This window comes from Meleagris gallopavo, chromosome 19, assembly GCF_000146605.3.
Source record: "Meleagris gallopavo isolate NT-WF06-2002-E0010 breed Aviagen turkey brand Nicholas breeding stock chromosome 19, Turkey_5.1, whole genome shotgun sequence".
Lineage (NCBI taxonomy): Eukaryota > Metazoa > Chordata > Aves > Galliformes > Phasianidae > Meleagris > Meleagris gallopavo.
The window spans coordinates 7337548-7359977 of NC_015029.2; the positions used below are offsets into that span (position 1 = coordinate 7337548).

Sequence of the window (22430 nt, forward strand, 5' to 3'; positions counted from 1 at the left end):
AGAAGCCGAATATTTCCACAAAGAAAAGGATCCATTTCTTGGCTAACATCAACCTATCATCAGACGAGTTCAGCTGAAATCCCTGATACCAGGAATAGGGAAATAAAAGGCATTTCAAAGGGGGAAATGATAGGCTGTGGTAGAGATGAGAAAGGAGTCCTGCAGGGGAAATTCATCTCCTTCCTTCTTTTTTTTTTTGAGTGTGTTGTTACTTGCATTGTTAGCTTGATTTATTCCCTTAAATTTGGCTTTCTGTAGTCTCCGAGCCAGCAGTGTTTTAGAGCAGCTCCCTTGTAAAGGAGAGTTGTGAAATGGTGCCACATAATCCCATGTTTTTGCAATGTTTAAACACTTTCAAGTTCAATTGTGAGTAGATTTTAATTGCCGGAACGAAGTTAATTAGAACTCTTATAAAGTGATGAATTGTCATGAGAGAGCACATAGTCCAGTGATGTTACGAAGTGTGGACAGCCCCATTACATAGAAACTGCTGATCTAAGGTCTGGTTGCATGACCCCTTACTGAACTAAAGCCCCCTCCACTGGAAATAGAGTTGTTCTGTTTGTGAGATATTACACGTGACCATGGGCTTGGCCCATTTATGGGTGCAGGAAGGAGTTAATTGGCATTACAGTGTACTCTCTGGGGTAAATTCGTTGAAATGGTGGAAACTGCTGCAAGGATTCGTGCTTCTCAGAGAGTGGAGAGAATGCACAGTGCAGCTCGTGGCACAACAGTGGCTTTGTCCCATTGTAGCAAAGCAGGGACACAACTAAAGCAATGGTTCTCTTTCTGTTGCAGCTGGCACTGAGAGGACCGGCGGGTCCGATGGGTCTGACCGGGCGGCCCGGCCCCATGGTGAGTGACAAAGCAATGATGCTCTCGGTTATTACATGCATGGATCCTCCTTAACGACCTTTGGGTCTTCCCTCTGTTGGGACAAAATGCAACGGATCTTCTTTTGTGTCTACAGGGACCCCCGGGCAGTGGAGGATTGAAGGGCGAAGCTGGAGAAATGGGACCTCAGGTGTGTATGAGAGGGTCGGGGAGTGAGGGGATGTGGAGAAGTGTGCTTGGAGAGCAGCGTGAGCACAGCAGGTTCACGCCAAGCCTCTCGCTGTGCCCTCAGTCCCAGCTGTTCCCCTGCCACAAAGATGGCTGGAAAAGAGCTGAGGTGTGGGTGGCCGTGTAAATACTATAGAGCCGCTGCTCTGACCAACGCAGGGTCCATTTGTCATGCTTTTGCCTGACAGCATTTCTTTCTCTTTTCTCCCCACATTGCAGGGTCCACGAGGCATCCAGGGCCCTCCTGGCCCGGCGGGGAAGCCAGGACGCAGGGTGAGTGTCCCGGGAGCGCTCCGTCCCACTGCCAAGCAATTCCTGAGCTCTGAGAGCATTGCACAAGAGCGGGCCGACGGCCAGCAGGGCTGCTCCAGGCCTTCTCGGTCCATCTGGGCAGACGGACGTGGGGATGGGAGCTCAGGGTGGGGAGGAGGGGAGCTGGGGGAGCTGCGTGGCTGTGCTTCCAGCGCTCTTGTCCTCAGATTTTGGCTCTGCAGTGCTGGGATGGGAGGTGTAGGAGTGCTGTGTGCTGCTTTGGGCAGTCCCACGTTTGCAGGTCATGAGGTCTCGGTCCCTGCGGGTTTTGGGAATCAGTCGAAGCGATGCTGACTTGTTCTGTTGGTGTCCCTATGGCACAAATGCAAAATTTTGGGTTAGGCAGCCCACTGGCTCTTTGTGTCAGCTTACTGGAGGTAAAATGAGAAAGCCTTTAGTAAACCTTCATCTCATTCCAATTTGTGGGCATCAGCATTTCTTAAAATGTACTGGAAGGTCATTTATTCCAATTGGAGTTGCAAACTGTCTCCCAGCACCCCTGCAGTGAACCCAGGCCTTGGTTAGCACCAGCCTTGAGCTTCAAGGGCAGAGCAGCATTTCCCCTTTACCAAAGGCTGCTGCTGTCTGAGCGGAGAGCTCTGGCTTCAGCAGAACCTCCCTGAGCTGCCAAAGAGCAGATGTCCCTGCCACCCTACCTTGTACTTTACATTTGACTTTGCTTTCCTCTCCTGCAGGGACGAGCTGGCAGTGATGGTGCCCGGGGAATGCCAGGGCAGACGGGACCAAAGGTAGCATCGCGTGTCTGTCTGCTTTGGGAATGTGCATCTCTTGGTAGCAAGCAGGAACAGAAGGATCCTTGGCATGGGGAGCCCACCTTCCTTGGGGGAGGTGGTTGAAATTGTCTCAGGACACCTATGAAGATGTGGGCTCTACATTTGAGAGCTGAGGGAAATTAAACACGCACCTAGAAGGCAGAAGAGCGATAGATTGTCTTTTCTTTCTTTCTTTCTTTCTTTGGAGGCAACTTTTATTAAATTGCTGGATCCTCTTAAGAATGAAACATGCTCCCTTGACTGCATTTGTAGAACAAATACTTTGGAATCCTAATTACAAAAAACAAACATGAATGAGCAGTTGGAAATATCCTGAAATATAACTACAAAGGAAAAATACCTAATAACTGGGTGAGAAAATGTAGAAGGCGTGGTGAGGAATTTTAATGCGCTGTATTTATATTTGAGACAAAATCCTTTCATTCAGCCGAGATCTGCTGGTATTATCCAGCAAGAGAGGAGCTGTTCCACTGAAATTGAATGCAGGGAAAGTTTGCTCGGGGAATCGTGTATTAAAGGTTTAAGTACTTTATTATGTAGATACTTAAAGCTGGAATAGATGGGGGGTTTTGATACAGAGACAGGAGGCTGCGAATCATTTATCCAGTAAAGTGCTTTAATGAGCATCGACTGCCCCCAAAGGAGTGGATGCCCGGGAAGAAGGGAAAACAGAATAACGAGCAGGGCTGGAAATGAGCTAACAGCGCTGTGTGCAGAGACAGAGCAATGCCCCAGAACCTGGCAAAAATAAAGGAGTGACTGGTCACAGATCCACGGAGTCACCGCTTTTGCAATACCCCTCAGCATCCATGTGCAGTCACTGAGTCCACCAGCCTACCGTGCTCTTTAGGGCGAACCAGATCTGCCTTCTGAGCCTGGCTGCATTAAGACAGTTCTCAGAGTTTGTTTGTTTATACATTTGTCTCCTTGGACTGGAAGAACATTTTCTGGGAGCTTTCGATGATTGATAGGCTCCAAAATCCACGTGGAAAACTGATAAATGCGTAGGTGCTGGAGGAAAAGGGGAGAGGGAAAATGACTTTATTTGAGCTTGTTCCTCTTTCTTTCATTCAATCTGTAACTGTGAAATCATCACCAGTCTGATGGGAGGTGAAAGCCAAATGTCTGAGGGAGAAAATCAATCCCTCCTTGACACAGAAAGGAAACAAATCGGAAAGGTATTCAAGAGCAGAGGGAAATGTGCACTAACCTGTTTTTTCTTTTAGGGTGACCGAGGGTTTGATGGCTTGGCTGGTTTGCCTGGTGAGAAGGGGAACAGAGTGAGTTATCTCCCACTTGTCTTCTTACTGCAGTCTGTAAGGAAACGTTGGCAGGAGGATATTGTTGGGAGGAGGGCAGCAGTGCTGGGGACAACCCAAAATAATGTGATGAGGACAGGAGTGTCCTGCAGGATAGTGCTGGATGTCACAGCATTCACATCCTGGGAAGCTGTGACATCCTTCTGGGGTTGCCTGAAAGTGGGGGCAGAAATCACACTAACCAAATAGAGGGTAAAAAACAGGAGGCAAAGCCTGCTTTTAGTGCTGTTGTGGATGGGAACTGCAACAATACAATGGGATTCTTCTCTTTACCTTATAATTAAGCAGTGGGGAAAAAAGCAAGAAGCTCATTATTTTGGCAGGCTTGTTCATGCCTCCTCTCCCCAGAGGGAGCAGACAGTACTTTGTAAAGAATGCAAGAGTTTGAACAGCAGAGATTGCATTGTGACTGCAAGCTGCACAGGAAAGGAAAGACAGTGCCTGAGAGAGATGCTTCATCAGCCAGAAATGGAGCAACCAGCACATCTTGGATGAAAGGCTGGCTGTGTGCAGAGCCCCAGTTGCACTCGAGTGAAGTTGCTGGAGCCCATGTGTGGCACTGAGTATGTGCAGAGGGGCTTCAGAGAGAGCAGGGAGAAGGGAATGCGAGGGTACGAGTATCCGCAGCTCGTGGTGCAGGCACAGCAGTCAAGCCCAGTGTCAGGTTTCTCAGTGCTACCCAATATCTTCCACTGCTAGAGTTGTGTCCACCTCCTCTGAGGTTTTCTCTGTCTTTCCTTTGTAGGGTGAGCCAGGTCCCCACGGCCCCCCAGGGGCACCCGGAGAGGACGGGGAGAGGGTAAGTTTATCTCTTGATGCAGCAGTCCCTTGAATTTGTAACTAAGCCCTGCAAAGAAGAAGCAGATGTGATGCCAGGCAGACATGTGGTGGGAGCAAGCAGTGAGTACGTGTCCCTCACTGCCATGCTGTGCAGCTCATCACCTCGTGCATAGGGTGAGCAGAGCACTGGTGGGAGGAAACGTTGTGAGGAATGTGTTTTCTAAAGATCTGGTCAGAAAGCTCTGGTTTTGTCAGGAAAAAAAAATACCATTTTCATCGTGTATCTGTGCTGCTTGTTTTCTAAGGTAGAGTAAATTGTAGCAAGAAATTCCAGCCAGATGTGGGAGGCAAAGATGAAATTGTTTGCTGCCTTAACACTGTGTAGTCAATAATCAGAAGGCCTTTAGCAGAGCTCAAACTAAGTGATTACAGGCCTAGGAGTGCTGGTATAAGAGGAGAGCTGGCAAATGTGTAGCTCAGAGGTATGTGTGGTTTAATTGGAGGAGCGAGTATGGATTTCTCAGGCTCTAATCCCGCTCCACAATGTTCTCTTTCCACCTTTGGCTATTTGTTTCCTCTGTAAAACACCGATAACAACACCTCCCTCACCGCAAAGTTGGGAGGATTAATTTGTTGTGGATGTGTGGTGCTTTGAAGTTGAAAAGACCTAACGTGTCTTTTGGGAGAGGAACAGATTTCTGGAGTCTAAAGTGAAAAAGAACCGTGTAAGGGGCAGAGAAGCTTGGAGGATGTAGCTGGGTATGATAGAATGCATTTTATTGGCAGCAGAGGAGAGTTTACAAGTGCTGGCTAGGATTGATTTCCTAAGAATGAGTGAGCCGGGTGTGACAGGGTGTCCCTAGGGGAGGTTTTAGTGGTTTAAAAGTGACTTGGAGGAAGCTCTGTCCTGTTCTTCCCAGTGGACCCCAACAGAGAGTGGGTGTTGGGGGATGAGGAACGACCCCTCTGGTTTATCTGAGGAGCCAATGGGTTAATCTGGCTCCATCAGATCCTTGGACAGCGTTCCCATGCTGGTTTCCCACTCCGTTAAGTACTAAATCTTGTGGTTATTGACTCACATGCCCTGAATTGTTCCTACAGTATCTTGTCTGTTAGCAAAATCCATCTTTATAAACACCGACGTGAATTATGAAGTATCCTTGCAGCATTTCTAATCCTTGGTAAATTCTGCACACGCAGTATTAGTCTCGCAGCTTATGAGGCCTCCTTTATGCACGGCTACCCTTTCCTTGCTCCGGGGAAGCTGCTTTTCAGTGTGATTATTATTTAACAAGAACGAAACACCTGTGATGTGACTGAAATATAACTGCTGTGCTCTGTCTCTCTGTGCCTTCGCTGCCGGGCAGGGGGATGATGGAGAAGTTGGACCCAGAGGGCTGCCCGGAGAACCTGTGAGTATCTCCTTCTCTGGCATGATGGGCACGGGCTGGATGTGATCATGATATTTAGGGGTCCTATGGGGCAGCTCTTCAGGTGCTGAGGACCCCTGAGGTTCTGCCAGGACTGAGCTTCCCTGGCTTGAAGACCCAAGGGTCTGCCCTGATGACTGCTCTGCTTTTCTTGCTCCGGTGGCCACTGCAGAAACACAGACCTTTCTGAGCTTTGATTTCTAATGAGTGAAAATTACTTTGCTCAGTGGCTAGACTTAAACCTGGTCATTTTAAAGGTAAAGCTTGACTTAGTTGGTCTCATTTTTCCTACCTGTATCCTTCTGGATTGTCTAGGAGTCAACTGTGGGCTGGGGGGCAAAGGATGTATGCTAGGTATATGTGAAATGTGGGGTTTTGTGAGTGGAAACTCTGGGACTGCATCTCAGGGTGTGATCCTAGCAGGGTTCACCCCATGACATTGGCCATGACCAATGGATTGGTGCTTTGTTCACCTTGCATGGAGCTGCAATTGTCAGTTTGTCAATGGCTGGGTCTGCAGCTCCACGTGTTGTCAGAATATCTCACCAAAAAGAAACAGTTGAATTTTCAATTTCAGACTCGGAAAGCATTTTCTGCCTTAAGAACCAAGTATTTATGATGATGTTGGCAGTGATAAACTCTGTTTCTGGCTGGCTGTAGACTTTAGTCTGTAATACTGTTGTTGGCTGCTCATAATATCCAAAATGCATTTCCTTCATTATAAAAAGAACATTCACCATCTGCCATTGGCCATCAGCTTTGTTTTCAAGGTGTCTTATTTTGTTGTTGTAAGGCCCAGTGTGGTGGCTCAAGAGTAATTGATGGAACTGCTGGACACACTTCACATGGGAAAGGAAGGCTTGGCATTTATGGACTCATTGGAACTAAATTACAGACAAGATGTCTGATTAACTTCTGAGGATGATTAATCAATCCAGCTACCTGCTCAGCACAAGTCTAAGCAATAACTTATGGGTTATTAACTTCTTAAAAGCATTAATGAGCTAAGATAACAGAGTAACAAAAGGGGAAGTTAAACGTTGATAACGCTTGCAGAGAAGTTGATCTTTATAGCAGCAATGCAAGAAAAAATATCTGTGATGGCCAGAGGAGAGGTATTAATTGCACTGCAAGAAACTTTCTGGTCATAAATGTACATCCCAAATCTGCTCGTTTCTATCTGCTTTAAGCCAAAAAAGAGTCTTACCAAATATAATGGCAACTGAAACCAGTGGTGGGCCTTCCATCCCCATAGCTGGTTTGTACCAGCATCAGAGCAGCCTGGAAGGAGCCCTGGGATGGGGCTGCCTACCAATGTGTCCCGTTGGCCCCATAGCCACCAGGTAGAGGAGCTGCCAGGTGTGCTTTGCAAAGAGAAAAACCAAAGCATAAACTGTTAAGTTTACCCTCTCAATCAGAGACAATTCTCTTGCCACACCAGAGCAGTTTTCTCAGATGTCCCTGAATTTCCCTGAAGGTGATGCTGGTTTCAGCTTGGTGAGAAAGCTAAAAACGGAAGGAAAGCACTGTGATAAGCAGTTGCGGCTGAAGAACCAAACGCCTTTTGAAAATGTACTTTTGTGCTGCGGGCTGAAAACCTTTTCCAGCCTTGCAGAGTTGTACAGATTGTCAATGATTAAAATTAAATCTGGAGCGACTTGGAAATGTTAACCCTAATCATCCATTAGTGGAATCGGTTCATTTTTCATAATGCTCTCAAGCTAGAATGACTTGGCTGCAACGTATTTTGCATCATTGTGCTTGCTACAGGGTAATCCAGGAACATGATTAAATTATTTATTAAAAAAAGAAAAAAAGTAGCTGAAATAGGCCTTTTTCCAATCCAAAGAAGAAAGGTCTGAGTGTATATTATTTAGTTTACCAAAAGCACTTCAAGGGTGCACGCACACAGGGTTTCTCTTACTGGTTTTGAAGCACAGGAAGATGCTGTTAGTGCAGAAGCAGTGGACAGCACTGAAGCTGTGTGGGCAGCGTGATGCTTGTGGGGGAGCTTGGGGAGTGCTGACCCTGCTTGTTTTCTTCCTAGGGCCCCCGAGGACTGCTGGGACCCAAAGGGCCACCAGGACCACCGGGGCCACCGGTAAGTTCCCAGGGCTGCTGCCCTCCTTGGCCATCTCATGAACACCACCCTGTGCCCATCCATCATTCGAGCAGATTTGTGTAACTGTATACATCTTTGCCATGAGAAGAAGCATTCCAAAAAAGTTACAGCCCTAAGGCTGTATTCTGCCCTGTTTTTATGTGCTGTCTCATCTACCTATGGCAGCTCAAGGCTTGGCCCGCTTGAGTAGAAATTAATACCTAGCTCAGGCTGAAAGGGAAGAATGAGAGCTATTAACACAGTGCCTTGTGCTATTAACTTTTGCCTGAGGGCTGTTGAGCCTTTAGAATGGTTTGTTCACATTCTGGGCAAAAGCCAAGGCAGGAACGTGCAGTTTGTTACGCAGAAGGCAGTCACCTTATCTGCTGTGCCCTGCTGGCCAGGGAGGTGCTGATGTAAGGGCTCGTTCTGCAAATCACTGCAGCTCGCTGAAGTCCCCAGACTTAAGACCTGAACCCTGTGCTGCTGCGAGAGCTGAAGGGGTCAGTGCTTTAGTAGTGAGTGCTGGGAGGTCCTTAACCCCTCCCGAGACGTGAAGACATCTTCAATTTGAACCGTAGTCCTGCTGAAATTCAGTGAGTGCCAGGTCTCACACGAGAACTCTGGTAGGAATGGATAAGCCAACCTGCCCCAGAGCAAAGTGGTGAAAGCAGAAATGCCATCCCGAAGAATGCACTTAGCCACGTACACCTTGCTGGAGGTGCTTAGGAAGCTCTTGACTTTTTGTGGCCAGGCTGTGTGCTGCTGGAAGCAATCCGGCCAGGGCTCATCGATCAGGTGCTGATTCTGCTTTTGAGGAAGGTTAAACCAGTGGGAAAAGACCACAAAGACTTTTAAAGTGTAAATTTACACGGTGTCAGTTTAAGTGTAATATCATAGAATTGGCTATTTGACCAAACACCTTTAGGAAATGGTTCCATGTGGGCTGTAGGGCTTCCTGATGTTTTTTTGGTTTTACTGCATTTTTCCCTGTTTTTGAGGTACAAAACAGGCAGATATTTTCTTCATGCTGTTTCTTAAATCCTTTCCCAGGGTGTAGCTGGTATGGATGGACAAACAGGTCCCAAGGGGAATGTGGTAAGTTCTTGCTGCCCATTTTACAGACAGTTCAGGCGCTGCAGATAGAGAGTGTATGCAAAATGTGAAATGTACTCTATTAAATTAGATTTGCTAATTGGTTTTTAGTCTGGTCTAGACTCCTATCAGAGCCTGTGAAAACCACAGAGAGTATCTTCCTACAGCAAATGGTTGTTAATTTATTATAATTTCTGATGGAATTACACATTATTTCCCCATGAAAGATCAAACGTTCTCATCGAGATGTGTGCTGTTCTAATGAATATCAAAGTGCTGTAGCTTAAATGATGGGGGGTGCAGAGGGGGGGAGAGAGGAGGGATCTTTGTGTCTCCTACTTCACACTGCTGGGATGAAATGGACTCCTGCAGAATCGAGGCTCAGGATGCTGTGAGAGGGTTGGTGCCAGGCAGGAGCTGGTGGCTCTGTTCCTTGTTTTCCTGCTTTCAGCTCTGCTGTTGCCTCCTCACAGGGTCCCCAGGGTGAGCCGGGACCTCCAGGCCAGCAGGGCAACCCAGGTGCTCAGGTAAGAGGGAAACTCTTTTTCTATTGGTAGGACAGAGGGATGCTGATTTGGGGCATGTTTTGCTCACCAGTCAACAGAGGGACCAGCAATAAGATCTGGTGGGAATGTACATAGCTGGTCCAGAATCTTCCTGAAAATACTCCCAGATTCAGATACCTCTGGTTCTTAGCTGTGATGCAAAGCCAAGCCCAGGTCCACGCAGCCTCTTTGGCTGAGCCACATTGTGTGGCTCATTCCTGACTTTTAGAATCCCATGGTTGGGTCACTGGGAACCATAGCAGTGATGCAGATGTCCAAGTCCCACCATCTCCTCTCTCGGCGCTCCTCGCTCCTCAGAACATCCCCATTCCCATCATGGGGACAAACCACAAAGCAGAGCAGCTCTCCAGGGGCTGTTCTAAAGCAAAACTTCATCGTCTCTCACAAGACATTTTGAGAATGAATGGAGCTGGGGAAGTCCCCAGCCGTCGCAGGCACTGGAATGATGCTCAGCTGAGGCACTGCCAAAATGCATTTGGAATGAATAGCTTATTCCTTACTGACCCGAGGTTTTTTCTATTCTCAGGGTCTTCCAGGTCCGCAAGGCCCCATCGGTCCCCCAGGAGAGAAGGTACAATGAAATGCTGCTGCTCTGACTTAAGACAACTGTTACCATTAATATGCATTTGCTGCTTCAGCTGCTTCTCTGCCCCATATGCAACATCTGTTTGCAGCCGTGTCCATGAAAGTCTAATGTGGCTCATTCCAGACAGAAGAGAGACTAGAAAACACAGTTTACCTCTAATTCATAATATTTGCATTCATTTCCTATTTTAACAGAAACATTTTGCAGGCAGCCTATGGCAAAACATTAGGAGTGGGCTGAAAATTGTCTCTTTCACTGGGCTAAGTGCCTGTAAGTCTGAGCAGGATGGTAATGGGAAGAGCTGTGGGTTTGGGTCACGCTCCTTGTCCTCTCTCCTGACCCGTGCCAACAATCTGTGGTATCCTATGGCTGTTGACGTGGGGTAGCTGCTGTTCTTGCATCCTCTGGCAGCGCTGGGACCATTAGGGTTTAAACAAGGGTATGGGATCAGCTTCTGGAGTTGGCAGAGCTGTCATTCCCCAGGTGCACGTCGGCAGGGGATCTGTGGTGTGTGGATGGGGTGAATCCCTGCTCACCTTGGTAGGCTGCAGTTATCCATCAGTGGGAGAGGAGCAGAGAATTAGCAATTCCAGTGGCTAAAGGGCTCTTGGCTTTAAATGCTGAGTCACAACGCTCCTCAATAGGGTGAGAAATCAGGTGGCTGCTTAATTAGAAAGGTAATCACTTAGCGATGTTAAAGCAGCAAGACACGGTCAATGGGGGCAGCTCCACTCTTCTAATTTTCTTCCTTTGCCAGTTAATCTTCTTGCCATTTGTCACCAAGGAGCGGGCGTTTCTTGGTGCACAGAGCCCCGTGCATTGATACCCTCCTACCTGTGCCTGGAGTGCTTTCCAGCAGGGCTGCAGCTACTCCCAGCCTTGGCTCTGCTCCCAGCCTTGTGCCTGGGCTCCTGCTGAGCTCTCCTGGGGTCTGCTGAGGTGTGGGATCCATCCCGGCACGCTGCAGTGACTCTGCCCAGAGACGTGAGCAGATTCGTTGCAAATCAAGGCAGCTCTTCCAGCTGACCCCTATGTCTGCAGCCTTTCACAATTAGGGCAAGCAAGAATGATGCACTGGGGGCTCTCACTGTTGCAGCTGATGATTTTTTTTTCTGTTTATTTTTAGGGGCCGCTGGGCAAACCTGGTCTTCCTGGCATGCCTGGTGCAGACGGTCCTCCGGTAAGTGCTGGCCCCAGGGCTCTGCTTGGCACAGAGGCTGCAGGGCTGATCCTGCACCCATCCACCCTGGGTGCACCATGGACCTATGGTTTCCCCTTGGCTCATGGGGTCTGAGTTGGAGGAGCTCTGGCTGAGCTCTGGCCCTGCTCTGTGCTCTGCTCAGCCTCACAGTGCAGCACAGGGCCCTCTTTTGGGCTTCTCCTTCCCCTTCTCCTGTTTTTCCTCTCTGTTTCATGTGAGTTTGCAGCTCACAAAGGTAAGGATGGTCTCACAAGCGTGGGTACTGCAAACACAGAGGGTCCTCATCTCCCTGGGCTCTGCTGCAGAGCTCTGATAACAGCAGGCTGCAGTGGCTCATCAGCTGGATTCTTGCAACTTCCTCCTTAATCCGACTTCAAACATTTGCTCCTTTCTTTCGAAGTTGGTGTCTGGCCTCAAAAACAGGCCTCATTTCTGCACACCTCTGAGACACCTGATTTTGTGGATGACAAATGGAAAACAGTTACATTCCACTAATGCAAATGCAAAGCATGGCGAAAAGAGAAATACAAATAAATTTACATTTTCCACCCTGGGATTATCAGTCGTACGAGGACATTTCAAATATCCTTACAATTGTTAGCTAAGTCAATAGAGCAGCTAAAGCAAAGCCCAGAACATCTCCAAGGCTGTAGCTTTTAATGTGAAATTCTTGCAGCAGCCTCCAGGGAGCTTCGACTGGAGAAGGTCTATTTTGTGCAGATTGAAGGCTGTGTCACATCAGCAAGTTGAGCATGGACAGACGTGCATGGACACATGGCCACTGGTAGCCACATAGTTTGCAGCAGGTTGTAGGTTTGTTGCACTTTCCAAGGACAAAGCTTGCCCATGTTCTCTTCATAGCAATTGGTTTTGAAAGCCATCTGAAAATCCCTGAGGGCCTGAAGCACCTTGCTGCGAGAGCCAGCCGAGTTGCTCATCAATTTTTGATCTTAGTGACAGTAATGGAGATGGGCATTTGGGAAACGGTGGTGATTTAGTGTAGAATGGCTAGGAGCCTCTGAAGTCCTGGTGTGCTTTCATTCTGATTCCCCTGGGCTGCAGGCAGATGTCAGGAGCCCAAGGTGAGCAGTTATGTGCCCCCCTGATGCACTGATGCTGTTGGTGCTGTTTAAACTCACAGGACGAACTCAGATTGCAGTTTCTCTCCATTTTGTTGATGCATAACTGGCAGCTGTCATTTTGTTTCTTTATTAATCCCACTTGTTTTATGAATTCCTGCTTGTCTGACATTCCTGATATGAAGACTGATTGTGGAAAATTGTTCTGTGATCTCTTGCTGTATTGCTAGAAAGTCACTTGTGTATTTCAGGAAGAGTTCATATGTAAAACAACCACTGCAAAAGGTTTTAATCATAGAATAGAATAATAGAATGGCCCAGGTTGAAAAGGACCACAGTGATCATCTGGTTTCAACCTCCTGCTATGTGCAGAGTCTCCAATCACCAGCCCAGGCTGCCCAGAGCCACATCCAGCCTGGCCTTGAGTGCTTCAGGGATGGGGCATCCACAGCCTCCTTGGGCAAAAGGAGCTGGATGTGCTCTCGTCTTTAAAAGAAAAAAGGAAGAAAGATGCCTGGCTGTGCAGCACTGCCCTTGTGGAGGGTTTATTGCTTTCGTACAGATATTGCCAGACAGAGAACATCTTCTGACCTGGCTCCATTTTGGTTCCTGTAGTAGGAAAATCAACGCTACAAACTGCTCCCATGGATTTCCTCGGTTTCTCACCAGTCCCTCCTGCTGTACCTAAGGCAATTTGCACTTTTGCTTTCTGCTGATTGAACTCCCAGCAAAGCGCTGCTTCTCAAAGCTGTGATTGAGGACGTGGTGGGAGCTCTTGGACATTGGTTATTCAGCATCAAATCCCAAGAGGAATGCTGGCCAGCATCCGGCTGCCACCAGACAGGGATGCAGGTTAGCTGCGCCTTTGTCACGAGATCCTGTAACTGACTCCAGGAATTAAGAAATTAATGAGGGGCTCTGAGCAGTCTGGGCATCTTGTGACCTTCACAAGTTTGCTAACGCATGGAGTTAATTTTATCTTCCTCCCCCCCATATGCAGCACTTCTGTGCTGCTTGCTGCTGAGCTTACTGAGGTGTCCTAATGTGTGACCAACACTGCAAAACGGTTTGTGCTTCTCTGCTGAAAGGTGGTGAGGAGTGAGAAGGTTTAATAACCAAGAATAATAACGCAAAGGACTAAACACAGTCTTCCTTTTTTTGGGAGACGCCTGCTGGCTTCAGAGGGGCTTCTCCTATCAGTGAGAGTTTCCTGGAGAGCAGCTCTTGTATGACAAATAAATCAGAGCTGCCTGAGTAAGCTTGTTGGCTTCCAAAGCATTAGCCATGCTCTAAATCCATTTTTTCCTCTGCTTGTCTCTTTTATTAATAGGGTCATCCTGGCAAGGAAGGTCCTCCTGGAGAGAAGGGGAGTCAGGTAGGTGTCAACAAGTTTCTTGTTACTGTTAAGTATTGCAAAATATGAATTAAGAATCTAACATTAGCTTTAAAACAGAAGATTCATTGCTGGGGAGGCATGGAAGTGCTGCAGCCAGCGAGCTGCTGCTTGTAGGAGTGAGAGGTTTTGCTGTTAAGGCTCGTGGTTCTTCCCAAAATAAAACAAACAATGTTGTTAAGAAGATGCTTGCCAGCACAAGGATTCTGCTAGCAGACTCGTATCAGCAGTTTCCCATTCCTGGCTGACACAGCATCACTGCAGTCACCAAGGTTGCTAACTGGGGCCAGGATGTGGGGGCAGCCCTGAGGTGGGGAATTGAGATAGCAGGGTCAGCAATGGGAGATCTGAAACTGCAGAGAGAAGCCTTCTCCTTTTCAGACATAAAGAAATATCCTTCGTGGCACAAGGGAATGCAGAACATTACTCTTTTTGTATTTCTGCTTTTCCATTTTCTCCTTTTCCCTCCGACTCAAAGTCTCTATTTAACAATATATTTGAGAATATTGCCAGAGGCCAAAGTCCTTGAATTATACAGCTGTCTGTTTGTCTGGGAGATTTACCATCTGCCTTCCCTCTGCGTCCCATTCAACTGAGAAATGCTGCGTGTGTCAGCAGGGCCGTACGAGGGCACAGCCCAGCGCCCTGCAGTCCCTATGCAGCACAGCACCCATTTATCCATGCATCTCACATGGCAGAATGTAAAAACCCAAACGTGGCTGTGATGGAAGACATGAAACACCAGGGAGTCAGCGGGATGATTACAGGGCCGGAGTGCAGCTTTCTGTGTGAGTTCTTTCTCCAGCAGCATTAGATGCCTGTCTCTGTCAGGCTGGAGGAAGTGGCAGGGTATTTATTTAGCTGGCTAATTTCAGCAAAGTAAAAGCCAAGTGGTTCAGCAAAGAGTGGGAGTGGTGGAGAGCGAGGCAGCAGGGCGGTGATGGAGCACCTGCAGGGTGCACGCATGCTGCATCACGGTGTCACCGGTGCTTTGCAGCTCCCAGCACGGCAGGCATCTCCTCTGCTGTGTGGTGAGGCCGAAGGGCAGCACCTCAGGCGTGTGCCTGGGGCAGTAACTGCTGCCTGTGATACCACCCTGAGCTGTGCCTCATCCGAATGGGGATGCTGGTTTGGGAGTGGAGAGGTAACAGAAAAAGAGTTGTTTTTCTCGGAGTTGTTTTTCTTTCCAATCCAACGCACAAGTCACCTGTCTGATGTACAGATCCCTTTCTACCAGGTAGTTGCTGTCTTGTCTCCTTTCTTTGTTCTTTCCCATCATACACATCTTTGCTGCTGGCTGAGCTGGGCACACCTGCTCCCAGTGATGTTCTTGTGCTGTTCTGAGCTATTTTCAGGTGGCTGCTGCCACTTCCACCCAATCTGAAGCAGCCAGATGGATGGGATATTTGATTTCCTCACATTCTCTTTGTTGCTGCACCTTCTCATTGATTTGATGTGTTTTTCTTTCTGTGTTTTATTCACCCCAGGGTCCACCAGGCCCTCAGGGTCCCATTGGTTATCCAGGACCACGTGGAGTCAAGGTAAGGAGGTGCCAAAGCAGCATCCCCACGTTGTTTGCCCAAACTTAACTTCTTTGTCTTATGCAGGAGATGGACAAGGTGCTCCTGGGTGTACTGAGCATCCTGGGGAAGGGTGCTCTGTGTGCTCTGGTTCTAGCAGTGTGCTTTTAGTGCCCTCGTGCTTAGGGCCACCTCAGTGGCACCGTGTTTGTTGCTTGACCAAGCCTTGGTCTTGTCTTTTCTCGCAGGCTTCCAAGCCTGTTGCTTTCCAATAGCACCTTCTAGCATCATTCAGTGCTTTGAGGAGATTGCTCTTTTAGTTCTTCGTGAACATGGCTCAATCCCCTTCCAATCATTTCCAGTTTACAGCCAAAGTAAATCTCAGCCAGAATGTGAAGATTTTAACAAGGCTTGTTAATAAAACAAAATGCCTGCTCCTAAAACAAAGCAAGCTTTTCATGCTACTGATCCAAAACCTTGTGAGATGGTGCCTGTGTGTCTCAGCAATGTTCTCCTTCAGTGGGCTGAATCCCAGCTTACCTCTCACTCCTGCTTGGCTCCATTTGCTCATAAGGAGACAGTGGGGATTTTTTCCCCGTTCAGCTCTGGCTGTTCCACCCCATCACGATGTATTGGTTCAGGTGCAGTTGCATCTCGCTCTCCAGAGGTTCAATGAATCCACAAGGGTCTGTGCTCATGGATACGAACACAGATTGGAGGCTATGGGTAGAGTTAAACCCCCTTAAAGCCCCTTCTGTCTTTTTTCAATAGCAGAATCCCATTTGCTGTTCTGCCCTCAAAACTTGAGCTGAATGCATGTAGCCAAGGCAAGCTTTCATCTCAGTTCTTGCGAAGTTACAGATTGGGCTGCTGTGGTCCATTAGAGAATGGTTTGCTATTGTGTTTGCCACTAAAGTGGAACTGTTCCACATTACAGTGATCTGCAGAAAACGTGTCGTGCACCAAATCCGTGGTGCGTACAGAAGAGGCTTTGCTTCCTACAAGCAGCATCCTATTAACTGAAAGAATCTCTAGCTCCGAGAAAAAAATGCGTCTCATTGGTTTTGCAGCTATAAATAGTGTTCAGATCTTTCCTTGCTTGTGTTCTGCTGCACACATTTCGATGTGTTTTTAATTATCCTTTGTCTTGACATGTACCATGTAACACCTTGGCTTCTCTTCCCCAAGGGAGCGGACGGTGTTCGTGGGTTGAAGGGCACCAAAGGTGAAAAGGTGAGTTAGTGTTTTGTGTTTGAATTGATTTTCTGCACCTTGGAGCAGTTTTACAGTGCCATCCTGCTGGATGCTGCCTGTGAAATTCTCTTGCATGAGGGAATACCATTTGATGAACATTTGGGAGCAATGCAGCCCCATGACCTGCCCAGATCTGGGGCCTTTTGCTGCAGTGAGCTGGTACCAATAGCTCAGCTCCAGCTTTGGGATGATTTCCTTCTGACAAAATTTGCAACTTGAGTTTTCTGGGCACGATTCCATGGAGATGAAGGGTTTGTGGTGTGTTACAGCTGGGTAATTGCTGGACCTGGGGAGTACAACATAAGGGATGTGCTATCCAGACTGGTCATTAGAGGAGCTTGTGAAACCCAAGTCAGAAAGGAAGTGGACCCAGTCTGTGTGTGTGCGTGTCAAAGATGCAGCTGGGTTCTCACAAACGAGATGGAGAAATGTCTTGCCCAACTCCAACCCTACACAGTTCTGTACTCCTTCATTCCTGTAACAAAAAAATCAGCAGCAAATCTAAGCAATTTAGCAGGGAAACTTGGCAGGGACCTTCCAAACTTTAAAGGTCTTTCTGGGAATGGTGTCCTCATTACCTATAAGAGATTTGCTGTAGGATGAAATACATTATTGATTTGAGTTCTACAATTAAACCTTCTTGGCTGAAAGAAATACTGCCACTGTCCTAGAGGTTCCCTCGAAGTGTGGTGTAAAACATCCTCCATGAAAATAAAGCCAGTTGTACTGCAGAAGTAATTGGTTCCCAGTACTGGCAAGGTGTTGTTAGTCACATCGAGCCACATTTGTGATATCCTGACTGGCAGGCAGCGGGGGATGTGAAGGAATCCTTCCTTGTCAGCCCTGTGGGACCTCAGTGGCTGCAGCCTGCCTGGATTTTCATCTGTGTGTTCTCATGGTTGTTTGTGTGCACCGAGGTCTTACAGAAGCTGATGTTGTTCTTCCTGGGTAGGGGCCACACAGTAAGGCTGGGTGAGCCTTGATTCTTTTGGTTTTATTTTTTTTCCATCTATGTACCTTGTCTGTTTTTTCCTTCTCTGCTTTTTAGGGTGAAGATGGCTTCCCTGGCTTCAAAGGGGATATGGGCATCAAGGGAGACCGGGTAAGAACCTGCACCCAGTGAGGTCTCTAAGTGCTCCTGCAACAGCTCAGCAAGGCAGGTTTTTGTCAGGGTCCTTCTGGAGCACTCATGTTCACTTCCAGCACAGGCATCATAAATCCTTGTATTCCCTAGTGCCATCTTGAAGGTAAAATAAAACAGAGTAGTAATAGAGGGGCCCCGTCTTGCTGCTTTGATTGCAAAGAATCCTGCACAATCTCGCTGTATCGTATCTATTTCCAGTATCTCTTCTCTCCCATAATATTACATCTGGGCTCTGGTAGGCATCGTTATTTGCTGAGCATTATGTGCCTTCAGTGCCATCAGCGTGCAGTGCAGTTACCAGGAACACAGAGCAGTGAAAGCTGCTGGATCTGCAGGTTTATATTACTCCTATCTTTAGGTCCAAAAGCTTTTAAAAGCAGTGGAATGTGCAGGTCACCAGAAACCCAAAATCATGCTTGGGTGCTGTCTGTCCTCAGCACCTGGGCACTGGGAGCTGTGTTCCCATCCCATCTCCTCAGCAATCAGGAGCACTCTGTGCTCATCCATCCCCGCGCTTAAAGGGCAAATGAATGCCTTGCATGAAGGCTCGTAAAACTATAAATCAAATCCTCCATCTCTGCTTGGCATTTCAAACGGATAATCGATCAGGTTGGTGCTCCACCTGTCACCTTGGACTTGGTTGTTCCAAGGCTCAAGGACAGAAGGTGGCACGCTGTCCTTGCCGCTGCAGACAGCCGTAAGCTCACAACTCCGCTTCCCACCAGCGCTCTCCCTGTGTTTTATGATGCTATGAAAGGCCAAGGGTACTTGAAAGCCTCGCAGATAAATCTGCAGCCACCCAGCTCCTTGTGAGCCTGTGTTGGTGTGGTAGCATCTCCTGCTGCGCTGCGTGGCAATGTTGTTGTGTGTGCTGGAGCCCGCAGTGTCGTAACAATTCATGTTAATGGCTCAGTTCTCTCCGTGCTCAGATTTCCTAATGGTTTTCAGCACAAAAGCTCCAGCCTGATCTTTATTCTCCGGTTGCCCAGCTCAGCCCTCAATTAAGCACTTCCCAAGGCTTGCTTGCACATCAAACTGCAATTTGGGAAGCGGAAAGTGGGTAAAAGGGTGCGTTGCAATCAGAGCTAATGACGGCTGTTTCGGTGGAGATGCTCTGCACGGAGATGGGATAATTGGGCCACCGGAAAGACTGCTGCTGCTGGGGATAATGGCACGGCCAAGAAAGAGAGCTCTGATAACGCCCTGTGAGACTCTCGGTGACAGAATGCCTTCTCCAAGAGTCTTTCTGCAGTCTCTGATAATGTCTCTGAGTCCTCCTGTCATTCACAGGGTGAAATTGGACCTCCAGGCCCCAGGGGTGAGGATGGCCCCGAAGGCCCCAAAGGTCGTTCAGGTCCCAATGGAGATCCTGGTCCTCTCGGTCCCGCTGGAGAGAAGGTGAGCTGGAGGGGATGGGGTTGCCTGGGTTGGTTCTGCGGCACAGCCCTCTTTTCTTTGGGACTTTGCTGTAGGGGGTGCCTGGCTGGGGGCACAGGGGTGGCTGTGGGGTAGAGGGATGGGAAATGTGGGAGCTTCTTCTAAAGGCTTCAGGGAAAGCAATGATCCACTGGTTGTGTCCACCCAGCATCTGCATGGCTCAGGGTTTTCCAGTGCTTCTGTTTTTTTTCAGTGGCAAACCTGTAGCTGCCCACATTAACCCAATTTTCTTTGTGTTTCAGGGAAAACTCGGCGTGCCAGGGCTGCCCGGCTACCCGGGCAGGCAGGGTCCAAAGGTAACAGTGGGATTTCTGCTCACGAGGACGAGGCGGAATGGTGACACCACTGGGCTGAGGGACCTGGGGGACACATGGCAGGAGGAGCAGGGCTGGTGTCTCAGCTCTGCCGCGCTTGTGGCACTGCATGTTAGCACATCCAAGGCGATGGGAAGCCAAGCCCTTTGCCTTCCCTTTTAGAGCTGAGGGATGTGCAGCTTTCTCGCATTTCATACCACTCCATCCCTCCTCCCCACACGCAGAGGATGTATTTATGGATGGGTAAAAATAGCTGCCAGCCCTCAGCCGGGAGGGGATGGGCCACATCCTGCATCATCTCCTGCACAGTGCTGAGAGGAGATGAAGGGGACAGGAGCTGCAAAGTGCAGAGTGTGCAGAGCAGCTCCCACCAGGTGTGCAGGGTGCTTGGGTGGCAGATGGGCTCCTGAGAACTGCCGTGCTGGCAATTGGCAGAATGGAGCTATCTTCAAGGCTTGGGGCTACTGCTAGCTAATTAAGGGGAATAGCTAATGACTCAGGGTCTCCCTGAAGTTAAAATAGAACTGCTATTTGCAGATTCACAAGCATGCTTTGTATCTTATCTACACTCCCACCTTCGTTTGGGCCATTTTTGAATCTTCTTTTTAAGTTCAAACTGTGAATTCCATTACACAGAGTGAGGCTGCAGCCTGGCTTCCAGCTACATGCCCTTGAGGCTTTGGGAACTTATGCTTTCCTTAAGATTGAAGGTTTTTTTTAAGAATCATATTTTATTATTCATGCTTGTTGCTTGAAAAAAAAAAAAAGCAGGCATGTTTAACACTGGAGACATAATTAACTGCAAGAGATGGTTTCCTGGTTGTGGTGTTGATGTTTTATTTTTTAATTCGCTTTTTTTTTTTTCCTTTGCATTTGTTTTTTTTCATCTGATTCATATTTTAAAAGCAGCAGCAGTAGCTATTCTCCAGGCACTCATATCAGGAAGGAACAAGCCAGGAGTTAAATTTTCATATGCACCGTAGTGACTTAGGAGCTAAACACAAAAGCCTGCTGTTCCCCAGGCGCTCGGTGCAACCATGGGTTTGGGCTTTGCAGCCATTTCCAGCAAGGCATAGGCCTTTTTATTTCGGGTTGTTGTTTTTGGAGGCAATTTGGCTTCTGAGGTCGTTCCAGGTCTGTCTTCGATTTTGTTTTTATTAGAGGAAGGTTTTTAAAGACAAAAAAAAAAAAAAAAAGTAGAGCCCCAGGAGATGTGGATGTCAACAGGGTTGGTCGGGGTTATCCCAGGCCAATGGGCGCCTGGTGCAGGCAGGCTGAGTTCAGTGTCCTGAGCCCATCTCTCTTTTCTCTCCCCCAAAGGGCTCCATTGGCTTCCCAGGATTTCCAGGCGCCAACGGCGAGAAGGGCACACGGGTAAGAGCTGCTCTCGCTGCTCACTTGGCTGAGTTTTCCCTCTAGAGAAGAGCCTTCAGGCAGGACTGCCCAACAGAGGATGCTCCAGCCCTATTACACACCATTACATCGAGATATTTTAGATTTCTCTGAACCTGAATCCTTCCTTCACTGCCAGACGTTGCTCAGGGCATGAAGAGCTTTTTAATTAACGGTGATTATTGGAGATGGGTGATTCTGTTCAGAACCATCTTCAGCCCAACTGGAGATTCAAAATGGATTGGTGAAAACACACTTACAGGTGCCTCCTTTTAACAAGTGAAGCTATCTTAGATTCCTAACCGCCCTTCAAATAGTGGGGCTCCATCCCCCCCAGATGTCCTTTACCTCTCACCTCTCTCAGCTTTGCTCCCAGGTAGCAGGAATTTGCCTATACACAGCAGTGGGTTTTTATTTACCTATTTTCCTTTTTTAGTTTGAGGATAACAATGTTTATTTAGGGGATGGAGAGCACCAACATCCACTCATTCCGTGCTCCTGCTCTGGTCACAGGGTGAAGACTGGGGGGAGAGAAGAGGCGAGCAGAATTCGTTTCCCTCTTCCTCTCATTTAAATACAAATGACTTCTAACAGACGTGTTTGATGGGAGCGCAGAAAACATAAATCACTTTGCACTGCGTTAATATTGTGCCACTGAAATTTGCTTTATATTCCTCTCTTTTTTTTCCTCTCTCTCTCTTCACTGAGTAATTTTCATCTCCTTCTGAGCTATGAACCACCCTCCCTCAGCTCCAGCACTGGAACTGGGCAGCAGGAGGGAGGCAGCTGCCACAACAACCTCATATTTACTGTAGCCCTATAATTACCACCCGCCTTACCCAGTAGGCAAGGAAACTCTTGGGCTGCATTTTCAGGTGGCTTAAAGGGAGGCATCAGCACCACAGCCCCGGGGAGATGCGCTGCTGTGCAGCCCTGAGCGTTTGCTGCCCTCCTGCTGGTTGAATTCCAGTTCTCCCCAGTGATGGTTTGGACCATTTGTGCCACTCTTAACCCAGTCCTGCAGCTCGTCCGTGTTTTATCCCCGTGTTTGTCTGCATAGAGAGAGAGAGAGAAAAACACTTCATGGACAAATCTCTCCTTTTAGTGAAAGGAGCTGCGCTTGAAAAATTTATCAGAGTAGCAGAAATAGAGATTTTCACTGACTCCTTTGGTATCTTTTTTTTTTCCTTCCCCTTTCTCCCAAGTATCTGCTTTGAAATAAGTGAAAGCGATTATATACAGAACAATAGACCGAGCGAGGATCGCGCTGCACAAACCAAATGGAGACCATCAACTGAATTTAAGCCTCGTTGAGTTAGACTTGATAAATTACACTCTGCTTCTCCCGAGACCAGTAAATTTGCTATTTTATGAGCATGTCCACACGCAGTCAGGAAAGTGAGTTTGTAAGATTTGCTTCTCCGGTGCATTGTGGAGTAACCCAATTTGCAGCTGAAACAACCCAAAATCATTCCTGTTTGTCTTTTCTTTTTACGAGGTATTACTATTATGATACTCTACATGGTTGTTTATGTGTCCAGAATAATATGAATCACGGGTTGATTTTTTTTCTGGCAATTGTCATCATGTAGGACTTGAAATAAGCCTTGCATCTTAGCAAACATGAATAGTCCCCCAACCTGTATTA

At 47.8% G+C, this 22430-nt stretch overlaps 1 protein-coding gene across 1 annotated transcript in view; it reads left to right on the forward strand.

The window, feature by feature from the left end:
* The window catches only part of COL5A1 (collagen type V alpha 1 chain), a gene marked incomplete at its 5' end in the record, with an annotated part of 100067 nt that overhangs the window by 47263 nt on the left and 30374 nt on the right, over positions 1-22430 (forward strand). The window contains 19 exons of the mRNA XM_019621304.2: positions 802-858; positions 974-1027; positions 1285-1338; positions 2073-2126; positions 3398-3451; positions 4236-4289; positions 5638-5682; positions 7748-7801; positions 8855-8899; positions 9370-9423; positions 9989-10033; positions 11175-11228; positions 13659-13703; positions 15209-15262; positions 16430-16474; positions 17544-17597; positions 18930-19037; positions 19319-19372; positions 20711-20764. Of these exons, the coding sequence (XP_019476849.1) occupies positions 802-858; positions 974-1027; positions 1285-1338; positions 2073-2126; positions 3398-3451; positions 4236-4289; positions 5638-5682; positions 7748-7801; positions 8855-8899; positions 9370-9423; positions 9989-10033; positions 11175-11228; positions 13659-13703; positions 15209-15262; positions 16430-16474; positions 17544-17597; positions 18930-19037; positions 19319-19372; positions 20711-20764 (1038 nt within the window). The remainder of the gene's footprint in view (positions 1-801; positions 859-973; positions 1028-1284; positions 1339-2072; positions 2127-3397; positions 3452-4235; positions 4290-5637; positions 5683-7747; positions 7802-8854; positions 8900-9369; positions 9424-9988; positions 10034-11174; positions 11229-13658; positions 13704-15208; positions 15263-16429; positions 16475-17543; positions 17598-18929; positions 19038-19318; positions 19373-20710; positions 20765-22430) is intronic.